General features: G+C 30.0%; 1 protein-coding gene across 1 annotated transcript; it reads left to right on the plus strand.

The window, feature by feature from the left end:
• Positions 1–5,912: 5,912 nt before the first annotated feature.
• On the plus strand, positions 5,913–6,725 carry LOC112508240. Its single transcript, XM_025113035.1, has 2 exons — positions 5,913–6,362; positions 6,476–6,725. Exons 1-2 carry the CDS (start codon positions 5,981–5,983, stop codon positions 6,580–6,582), a joined length of 489 nt encoding a protein of 162 aa, XP_024968803.1. The 5' UTR covers positions 5,913–5,980; the 3' UTR covers positions 6,583–6,725.
• The last annotated feature ends 5,397 nt before the right edge of the window (positions 6,726–12,122 follow it).

The following is a 12,122-nucleotide window of genomic DNA, read 5'->3' on the forward strand; positions in this document are numbered from 1 at the left end:
GTCTAGGCATTTGCTTGAAAGAGTTAGCACAACGGCAGAAGAAGACGAAGTTGTCACTAGGGTGCCACAAGAGCAAGTGAGTGGTCGTGACCAAACCTAAAGTCCACTCCAAGCGAATCAATCAAGGAGCATATCAAGGCCTCTTTTGAGTCCATCCAACAAAGGTATGGTATCATCCATCTTATATTAAACCCCGAATACATCATTGATGCATTCTTGGTACATGTATATGGGAGAGATGGAGGGACGGTTGAGTTACTCACCGAAGAAAATGTCAATATATATCTTAGATGCGGCCAAGATGATGATCAATGATTTTGGTCGCGAGTTCCAGGAACAAGTGAGACTTACTTATGAAAGTTTGTTGAAGACAAACTCTAGGGAATTCATTAAGATGTGTGCTGGAAATGGAAGACTTATTCAACATTCATCTAGCCTTGGCTATGCTACTGTCACCATGATGCCACCATTCACGTGGTGCGTGAAATGCCACCATAGCGTAGAACGTCAAATTTGAACTTGATCAGTACTTTGAGACCATGGGAGTAACTGATGATGCTACACTAATTTTGTAAAACACGTTTGAAAGACATTTTGTAACATCAATCCAAATTAATTATCATCAAAAGCAATTTTGCTTATTAAAAAAAACAAATCAAAGTTTTGTCAAAACCAAGGGTTTCCCAACTTATGTCTAACACATCTTATGTAACAACCTTATTTTTACTGTGATTAATGTCATATCGTTCTCTCTAAAACATACTTAAAAAGTGCCAACTATGGCAGTAAAATATAAACCAAAACTACGACAGAAGTACATAATCGTAAAATCAGCACTTATTTATACGTCATGCATAACAGGTATATCATCGTGTGACCTAGGATATCACGACATGCTCCAAATAAATTTATATGTATGTACACATCTCAGAAAATATCACGACTTGGCCTTTTTTGCATCTACAACCTTTAATTTCATCCTTTTGGTACATTATGTATATTTGGGAGTAGATGAAGCATTCTTGGGAGCTTCATACATTATGCACTTTAGATATGTTTTAGGTCTCAAATTCTTGAAAGGACTTTTATAATGTGTTATTTTGAGGCGTAAACCTTGGATGACGGTTCCAAATGATATTTATTTCATCAAATGAGGTTTCTTAAGTGTTTGGATGACTTGGGGGAAACATATTGTTTGATGCTTGAAAGATGTGATTTTGGGATTTTACCCAACCCGTGAGCCCTTTTTTGGTTATAAATGTGCAAATCTTTGATGCACGCCTATTATTGGCTTCATGAGGATATGGACCCATCAATGTCATGAGTATCACGTGTTTATTATGTTGCAAATTATGCTTTTTCGGGTTATGTGTTTACTTTGACTCAATCTAAATGGTTAATTGTGTTTTATGGGGCCTTTTGGCTTGGTTTTAACTCAAATGAGTGTTGGGGGACTTTATCCGGTTTTAATGGCTCAAAGTGGAGTTTTGGGAGGATGATGCATTTATTGCATATTTGATGAATGTTACGTGTTTTGAGTGCGTTAGTAATTCACTTGGTGTCATGTAATTTTGGACTGTTATGCATTAGATGCATAGGCATAGGAGTTTGTCATGTTGTTAAGTGGGGGTTTTGATGTCCAAACTTAAGTCCAATGTGTGGTCCCCAAGTCATGGTTTAAGAGATTGTGGCGCTCGTTGGAGCTGTATATGGGGACTGGTGACTTCTGTGTTGAAAATCATCTAGAGGTCGAGTAGACACTAGGTCATTGTTGGAATCTTGTTGTGATACTCATTAAAGTTGTATATGAGGATCCATGGCCCGAGGTGAAACTCGAGAACGTTGATAAATGACTTACTTTTGTGTTCCTACCACATTCGATGGAATCGGGTCTCCGCCGTCACTGACATGTGTTGTTTTTGGGTACTTTGTTACCGATGCTTTCGTTGTTTTGAATATTGAGTTTTTCTATATATTTGAAGTTTTGAAGCATGTGCCTTGCGTACGTTTTGAGTGAATGTGGATGTTGGTTGTCAAACTAAAAACGAGTATATGATTTGGAACTAACGATCTTTGGAAATATATTCCTTTTTTACTTGTGTTTTAATAATGATTTATCATTTTTATGAAAATGTTTGTTTTAACCATTTTATGTTTATACAATAAAGCTGTTTTAATTCATTAGACGTTAAGCCTAACATGTTTTCTTATTGACATGTATGTCAGGTCTCAGTGGGACCTGAGTGGCATTTGCAGCTTTGTAGAGGTTCCGATAAGGTGACTTTAGAAGTTTTCATGTTGTTTTGAAGACAACAAACTTTGAGGTTCTAGTAACACTCGACTTGTACTAATTATGTTTAGGAATTAGACAGTACATTTAGAACTCTGACACATACCTTGTTCTCCTTTTGGATAAACTTCATGTATTTCTATATCAAAGTTTGATTAAATTAAAAGAGTTTGAGAAATTTTAAACTGTCTGCTATTATATAAATTTAGGGTGTTACACCCTTACATAGGAGAACTTTATTTTGAGAATTCTCTAAATTATGAGATATTTGAGAACCAATGCATCATGTGCTATTTCATATAAATTTTTTTCATATATGGTTAGAATTCGATATAATGATTAACATATATTTGTTCCACTATGTGTTTGCTTCACATGACATGTTTGTGAAACAAAAAATACACGTAGAAAGATTTCACATTGTGAACCAAATGCATATGAAACAATCACATTGTGAAACAGATACATGTTAATCAAAACCTTAAGGTATAAATTCTCACGGATCTCACAATTTCTGGAGTTTTCAAATGATTAACCCTTACATATATAAACAAATTAAAGTTATATTCGTTAAAATATTATATTGTTTATTTTTTTTACTATCTTGATTGTATTAATTAATACTAGAAGGATACTCGCGCAATGCAGCGAAATAAATCTCTATTTTAATACTTAGTTTTTATTATTTGTTTCTATCGTTATAATACAATTTTATGAGGTTTTGAGAAAGCGGTAATGTTTTTATTTTTTAATGAAATATAAATTTGAAAATAGCATAAAAAATTATAAAAAAATAAAATCGATATTAGTATTAAATTAACTATTTAATGGTTCTCGTTTTTTGGTGTAACTTCTTTAATTCAATTTTTATTATAATTTAATTTATGCCTAACATATAACAAAATAATTTATTTTTGGTTTAATAATATAATTTTTATTAAAGATAATAATTAAACATTCGGTTAGAAACTCAATGATTATCTTAATTAGATTTTATATTTTCTATATTTAAAATAAATGTTTATCTTGTATTTAATTATGTTTATCTACAGTTAGTTATACGAATTTAAAAATAAAGCTTTAATAAGTTGTACTTACGTAAAATCACTTGTAATATTGAATTTTAAGTAATATGCATCAATAAACAGTACTTCATGCATAAAAAATGGTTTTTAAGAGTTTTTGTCAAATGTTTTATAATATAATATAGATTTTTATTAAAAATAACTAGAAGGATACTCGCGTAATGCAGCGAGATACATCTTAATTTTATTATTTCATTTTATTCTATATTGATATTAGTATCAAATTAACTATTTAAAATTCATATTTTTGTGTCATTTTTTAATTTAATTTTTTTATTATAATTTAATTTAGGTTCAATAACAAACTAATTTATATTTGGTTTAACAATATAATTTTCTTATAAAGATAATAATTACATATTTTGTTAGAACTCGATAATTATCCTAAATATATTTTAGATTTTTTATATTTTAAAATGTGATGTTTATCCTCTATTTGATTATGTTTATTCGCAGTTAGTTACACACATTCAAACATGGAGCTTTAATAAGTTGTACTTGTGCATAATTTACTTGTAATCTTGAATTTTAAGTAATATGCGTCAATAAACAGTACTTCATGCATAAAAAATGGTTTTTAAGAGTTTTTGTCAAATGTTTTATGATATAGTATAGATAATTAAACATTCGATTAGAAACTCTATGATTATCCTAATTATATTTTAGATTTTTTATATTTAAAATGAGATGTTTATCATGTATATGATTATGTTTATTTGCAGTTAGTTACATGAATTCAGATATGAAGCTTTAATAAGTTGTACTTACACACAATCTACTTGCAATCTTGAGTTTTAAGTAATATACATTAATAAACAGTACTTTACGTATAAAAAATGATTTTTAAGAGTTTTTGTCAAATGCTATATAATATAGTATTTAATTAACATAATTATATTATTAATGATTTGTTATAATTATATTATGTAATACTAGTGTTGACTAATTTTTAACATATTTTTTCCCGTTATTTTGCATTTTCTCGACCACCTTATTAGTTACTTTATATCAAATATGATTAGTTTATCAACTAGTTTTTCAGTTACTAACTAACTTTTTAACCAATAACTAATTTAACAACTAGTCCACTAAACCTAACGTAAGTTCAATCTCTTTTAACATATACAACATCAATGATGAATGAAAATGTGTTTTTTTAGACAACAAATGAAGAACTTAACGGCTTTTGGTTTGATGGAATGGTTTTGAAGGACTTAGGGGTCGTTTGGTTTGATAGAATGGTTTTGGGGGATTTGGATTTCATCGAAGGATTTGAAATGAGGGGGATTTGGATTTGGAAGTATTTTGAATCTTTAATGTGTTTGGCATGATGGATTTGAAATGGAATTAATTCATAAAAAAATAATTAAAATATATTTTTATTAATGAATTATTATAAAACAAGTGTTTTAAAACAATACTAGAAGGGTACTCGCGTAATACAACGATATAAATCTTGATTTTAGTGTTTAGTTTTTATTTTGTCTCTACCGATATAATACGATTTTGTGTGGTTTGAGAAAACGATAATGTTAAGTTTTTATTTTTGAAGATAACATACAAATTTGAAAAAAATAAATCGATATTAGTATCAAATTAACTATTTAGTAGTTCTCGTTTTTTTGTGTAACTTCTTGAATTCAATTTTTTTATTATAATCTAATTTTGATTTAGAACAAAGTAACTTATTTTTGGTTTAATAATATTTTTTTTATAATATTAAACATTCTGTTATAACTCAATGATTATCTTAATTATATTTTAGACTTTTTATATTTAAAATAGATGTTTATCCTGTATTTGATTATGTTTATCTGCAGTTAGTTACACGAATTTAGAGCTTTAATAATTTGTACTTACGCAAAATTACTTGTTATCTTAAATTTTAAGTAATATGTATCAATAAACAGTATTTCATGCATAAAAAATGGTTTTTAAGAGTTTTTGTTAAATGTTTTATAATATAGTATAGATAAAGATTATAATTAAATATTTTGTTAGAACTCAATAATTATCTTAATTATATTTTAGATTTTATATATTTAAAATGAATGTTTATCCTATATTTGATTATGTTCATCTGCAGTTAGTTACACGAATTCAAACATGGAGCTTTAATAAGTTATACTTATATATAATTTACTTGTAATCTTGAATTTTAAGTAATATGCATTACTATACAGTACTTCATGCATAAAAAATAGGTTTTTTTATCAAATGTTTTATAATATAGTATAGATTATACAGAATTCCTATTAAATCTCGTGAAACCATAACCACCTGAGATTTTAAAATCCTGTGTTTGAAAAATTTCAAATAAATCCCTTATTAACTTGGAAATAAACAATATGCTCCGACATTTTGGATGTAGAATTGTAGATATGTGAAGGCCCAATATAATTGGGCCCACAAAGTTACAAACCCTTTTGCCTGCCAACTGCCGATGCGGAATGCCAATTACATTTACATCTAGGATTGTGCCAACTCCGATGCTGTTGGCGGACCCACCAAAATCCACACACTTTTAAATATCCCTCTCCCTCCCTCCCACCGCCCAATTCTCTCGTTCATTCCCGCTCCTTAAACCACCGCCGGAAGTTCCTCCATGGCAGACTCCAAGCAACCTCCTCACCTTCTGTTCAAGCAACGCTCCTGGTCCCCTGACATCCACCGCGACAAAGAATGGCAGAAGCTCAAGTTCAAGCAGTTACGTCGTGACCGCCATCGCCGCTGCAAGAGCATTGATGCCGACATTGATGTCACTGACGATGATGTCAAGGAGCTTAAAGCGTGTTTTGATCTAGGTTTCGGTTTCGATCCGTCTCACGATTTGGATCCGAAACTTACGCAAGCTTTTCCTGCTCTCGAGTTGTACGCGGCCGTGAACCGGCAGTACAATAATAGACTCCTATCGAGGTCCTCTTCATCGCTAAGTTCCGATTCTTCTTCAAGTTCATCAAGTCTTACTACCGCCATTATTGATCCAAGTAAACAAAATTTCTTCCGAATGTTTTTTGTATTTTCCTTTTTTTTACCTATGGCTCCACAATTAATTCGATCGAATCTCGCTTAAATCCAGTTTTGATTATAATGTATACAGATGATGATCCGCAAAAGGTAAAGACAAAATTGAAACAGTGGGCACAAGTGGTTTCTTGTTCTATTCTGGATGCTTCTCCTCAGCCAATAACAAAAATTGCAGAATAGAAAGACCTAATTAAGATGGAGATCAATATAAGGTACAATCTGGTAACTTCTTGGTGCCTTTGTCATATGAGGAATAGAATGTACATATTTATTGGTATCAGAAGACTTCCATTAACGATAGGAAGGAATGAACATCTGATTCTATCTAATCCTGCTCCAAAAACTCTCAATCATTGAATAAATTATGCAGCATCAGGTTTATTTTCGTTTAAGATCAAATTCATTCAACCAAAACAACGAACGTTGTCATGGTTATGTATTCGTTAACACTCATAAATTATTTTATTAAAGCTAAAATTGTATAATCATCATATCATTGCTTACTAAATTTCCTTTTTCGATTTCCACAATCTTTGTAAGGTTTAGTATTCTTGATAAGCCAATAAAGTTGGATCTATAAGAACTTTATAGTTAGTTGCCTCGTTGATTTAACAATCCAATCCCGGTTGAATTTTTATATATGAAAACACTTTACCAATCATCTAAAAAAGGGATTATAGAAGCAGCAGTTATCAATTACCGCAACAAGACAAATGAAACCATCAAGAATAAAGTGAGCGTAAGATAACAATTTGTTCTTCTGAAACATGTCATTAACGTTGTGCTTGATACATGAGACTGGACTTGACATATCACTCAACTGGTTACACTATATATATATACACATAAAAACAGTACAAATTTGTATATTAAATTATTAATATAAATATAAACTGTTCAGTTTGGTCAAAACGTCCGGTTTGAAACTCCAAACCATAAGCGAAACTACATACCTTGGTTACATAATGTTTCAATTTGCTGGGCTGAGTAATGAAGCACTAACATGGCCAAATTACTTGGTTTTTATCAGTTTAATCAATTTCTGTCATATATTAAACACTTCTAAATTATCAGTAATAGACATGTATTTAGTGATTGTTGAATCCAATATGTATATACTTGAAATGATTCTTTAACTAAATCATATACGAATATTATGGATAATAATCTTTGTGTTTTATAAATATAATAATATTTTTATGTTATGAATTTGGTGGCATGAAGTAGGCACACATGATTAAACCTAAAAAGTGAAAACAGTTTTTTTTGGACACAAGAATCGCAAGAAAAATTGCACTTTCACGTGAAAATAGTTGCCAAAATGTGTTTAATTTCAATGGATGCTTTCATATACAATAAAAAAGAGGACCACACTTTTGCTTTCAATAAATAAACCCAAATCAAGTCATCACTTTCTTTATGCCCTTTTAGTTTTCAAAATTCATCAACCATTCTTGCTTATCCGCTAACTTTTTCCATCAAAAATATCTTCACTTCATATCTTCCACTTATTTTATATATATATATATATATATATATATATATATATATATATATTCTTATGAGTATGACGGTTTATATTTGACATTATGTTCACGGACATGTCTTTACAATCACCGTTTGTGGGTTTTTTGTTTGTGTTTTTATAACCGTGGGTGTCTAGGTCAACTTGTACACACCTTGATATATCACAGAGGCCCTAGAAAATAGTCGTAAAAATTCTCAGTAGCCTTGCAGGACGAGAACTGATGATATTTGAGGAGAATTCTCAAAAGATCGAATTTTATTCAATTAAACTAACTATTCTTTCAAGGGAATAACTCTCTTGTTCATAGTGTCATTAGCTTTTGAGAGTAATATTTATGAATATATCATTTTTCATGTGATACGACTATCTTTTTTGTTTTACAAAAAGTAATATGAAAAAGCTAATTTGCTTTGTGAAGTTTTATCTTAGTTACCAAATCAATCAAGTTTAGTATATCTCACGTGAAGGCGAGGCCTGAAGGATTAAATGTATATAGACATGACATCTATTAAATAGAGTAAAACAATTTATGTGAAGACCTCCACTTATGAAAAATGTACGAAAAAAATTATTGAAAAGATGCGGAAATAGAAACAAAAATACACAGGAAAAAGCACTTGAAAACAAAAGGCAATAGATAAGATAAAGTTTGAAAATCGATTATTATAGTTATAAAAAAAATAAGTTTCTAATTATGAAATCATTTGCGTTCCATACACACACATAGACTTAGGATCATATGAGACCAACCTGTTTTTGTGAAACTCGTGAGACCATTTTTTTACACTTGAAACTTCACAGCAAAACGGTGTAAAGGTAACCTTCAGTGTTTTTGTTGTGAATGTTCGACTTTTTTTGAACCTTCACAACGTTTTGTTGTGAAGTTTTAAGTATAAAATAGTGATTTCACGGGTCTTATGAAAACATACTGATCTCACGTGAACTCAACCTATATATATAGAGGCTCATTCAAAGGAGAACTGACTAGTTTGTGGTAACCGTAAGATCCAATCTCAACCACAAATCAATAGATAAATTAGGAAATTTATGATCTTGGTAATTTTGAATTAAAATTTTAATGCAAGAACATTTAGGTCTCTTCTCTCTCCTCTTTCCTCTCTTCTCTCTCCGTCCTCGACCTCCGGCCACTATCCTCTAGTCACCGTTCTCCGGTGATACCACAGTGATACCTAAAACTATTGACTCTGTTAAACAAAAGACACAGTGTAATACCCAAGCACATATAAGATGCATTGTGATACCACTGTGTTACATCTTCAATTGACCATACAAATGACCTCAGTGTGATACCCAAGCACATATAAGATGCATTGGTGATACCGTTATGGTATCACCGGAGGACGGGGACGGAGAGAGGAGAGTTTTAAAATACTTAAAATGTTCTTGCATTAAAATTTTAATTCAAAATTACCAAAATTATAAGTTTTCTAATTTATCTATTGATTTGTGGTTGAAATTGGACCTCACGGCTACCACAAACTAAATAGTTCTCATTTGATTAGGCCTCTATATATATATATATATATATATATAGAGAGAGAGAGAGAGAGAGAGAGAGAGGGAGAGAGAGAGAAAGAGAGAGAGAGAGAGAGACTTGGGATCATGTGAGACCAAAGGTTTTTCGTGAGACACCTAAGACCAATTCTCAACCCTTGGATTAGATCTACAATCTGAACATTCATAATCTCAAAATTGCCACGAAACTTCTCAATAATCATAAAACTGCCATCATGCAACTTTAGACCATTAGATAATTAGCTTATAAAGTTGATGAATGAACATAAATTGGTCTTACGGGTCTCACAAAAAACCCTTGGTCTCACGTGAACCCAACTCTTGATTCACGTGAGACCAAGGGTTTCACGTGAGACCCGTAAGACTAATTTATGTTCGTTGTTCAATCTAATGGTCTAAAATTGCACGGTGGCAATTTTGTGATTATTGAGAAGTCTCGTGGCGTTTATGAATGTTCAGATTGTCAAATTATAAATCTAATTCAAGGGTTGAGAATTGGTCTTACGGGTCTTACGAAAAACTCGTGATCTCACATGATCCCAAGTCTATATATATATATATATAGAGAGAGAGAGAGAGAGAGAGAGAGAGAAAGAGAGAGAGAGATGAGCGATCAAATGAAAACCACTTCAATTTGTAAAAACCGTAAAAACTACTCTCATTCGTCTTAATCTTATGAAATTTTTTCATGAAATTGTTTCATATAATACTTTTTTTTGATGAAGTTCTTTCATATATGGTTATGAAATTGTTTCATATACTACTTAATAAAATTTTAATGAAACTGTTTCATGTATGTCTCTAAAATTAAAATAATGAAGATGATAATATCTGTGATTAACATCCTGCACAATAAAAATGATTAATCATCCTCTCATAATTACAAAAAAAAAATGAATAAAATGAAAAATTATGATTGGTGGAATGAGGTTTTTACAGTTTTTACAAATTGAGTGGTTTTCATTTGATCGCTCCCCTATATATATAGGGGCTGGTTCAAATGCTAACCAAGATTATCGTGTTAACTTTGTTAACCGATCTTGGCCATAAATTTGAATAATAAACGGTTGTGATTTAATGATATTTAAAAATTAATTATTAAATTAATATTTTCAATTAACATATGTGAACAAAATATCAAAGGGTATTTAGGTAAAAAAATAATCTATCTTTGATACACGAGTTGTCAGACATATGAACAACTTGTGTATATCCTCAAAACACATCAAACAAAAAAGATTAGACATATGAACAACATGTGAACCATATGAACATTTTCTGTATATTCATGAGTCAACTCTGTTGTATATACATGAACACCTACGAAGCTTGTGTTCACATGAATCACAGATACTGTTCATATTCATGTGATGTGATTGTGCATATGTATCGATATGAACATCTATTGCATTTGATATGTGTTCATTTAAATGAATTCAAATGTCATACTAATCACTTACCAATAGGAACACTTTGATTATTTTCTTCATTATCGGAATTCGAATTGCGAATGTAGTCGTAGACGATTTTGTCATTTCCATTGTTGTCAATCTGTTTTACAATAAGATTATCCATATTACTCGGACGATACGGAAATCTTTTACACTTATGAAAACAATATCATTATATGTAGAACATCATTTGTAAACTATGATCATGAACACGTATGAAAATAAAATTCAATATTACATCATGATCAATTAGTGAGATCTTTAAGATTTGTAACTCTCAATTAATTATTAGGGAGTTACATAAATGTCAAATTACCTAATTACTCTTATATTTAATATATGAGTTACATTTGAACATAAATAAAAGATGGAATATGATTGGTTAAGCTTGGTTGATATAGTTAACACAAATTTATTGGTTAGTATTTGAACCAAACTCTTTCTCTCTCTCTTTATATATATATATATATATATATATATATATATATATATATATACACACACACGGAAATGGGTGATCATGGGCTTCGTCCTAACTTGTCTTATGATAAAATGTGACTAGGCTTTGTATTGACTTGTCTCATGATAAATTGTGACTATATACTTTACCCACAATCCTAAATTGAATCCCTCCAATGTTCATAAATATATATGGTGTTTGATATACTGGACATGACATAACTAAATAAAAAAGGGATCATCATTTCACATTTGATATGACTTTTATGTGAAATAAACATAAATAGAGTGTAACAAAGTAGAACAGACGAGTAGAACAGACGTGTTTCACCCTATATAATGGAACAAGGTGTGGAGAGACATATTTTTTACTTCTATAACCATAAAATAAAACTCAATTCTCTTCTAAAACATCAAATACACCTCTCTTTTACATTTTATTCATTCTTTAAATTTTATTTATTATATTTTATGCTATTGAAACTTTCATTTTATTGTCCTCGATATATTATTCTTTATACGATTTCTATATTTTGGTTAATTTATGTAATTTATTAAATATTAATCATAATAAAATAATATAAAAATGTATAAAATAAAAATTATAAACTATACAAACTTTTTATTTCAGTGTCATTTTAATCGTTTTGAGAAAACCTTTTGATGATATATTTTGTTATAAAAAATATTTATTTTATTATATTTTAATAAATTGTGTAAATTAATCAAAATACATAAAAAAAAAA

The sequence above is a fragment of the Cynara cardunculus genome (genome assembly GCF_001531365.2).
Source record: "Cynara cardunculus var. scolymus isolate 2C chromosome LG 2, CcrdV1, whole genome shotgun sequence".
Taxonomy (NCBI): Eukaryota; Viridiplantae; Streptophyta; class Magnoliopsida; order Asterales; family Asteraceae; genus Cynara; species Cynara cardunculus.

What these genes read in the sequence shown, in the direction of transcription:
- LOC112508240 (XM_025113035.1), top strand. Translation starts at nt 5,981, where the DNA reads ATGGCAGACTCCAAGCAACCTCCTCACCTTCTGTTCAAGCAACGCTCC. An exon ending in TACCGCCATTATTGATCCAA is followed by an intron (nt 6,363 to 6,475) that starts GTAAACAAAATT and finishes TAATGTATACAG; the next exon opens with ATGATGATCCGCAAAAGGTA.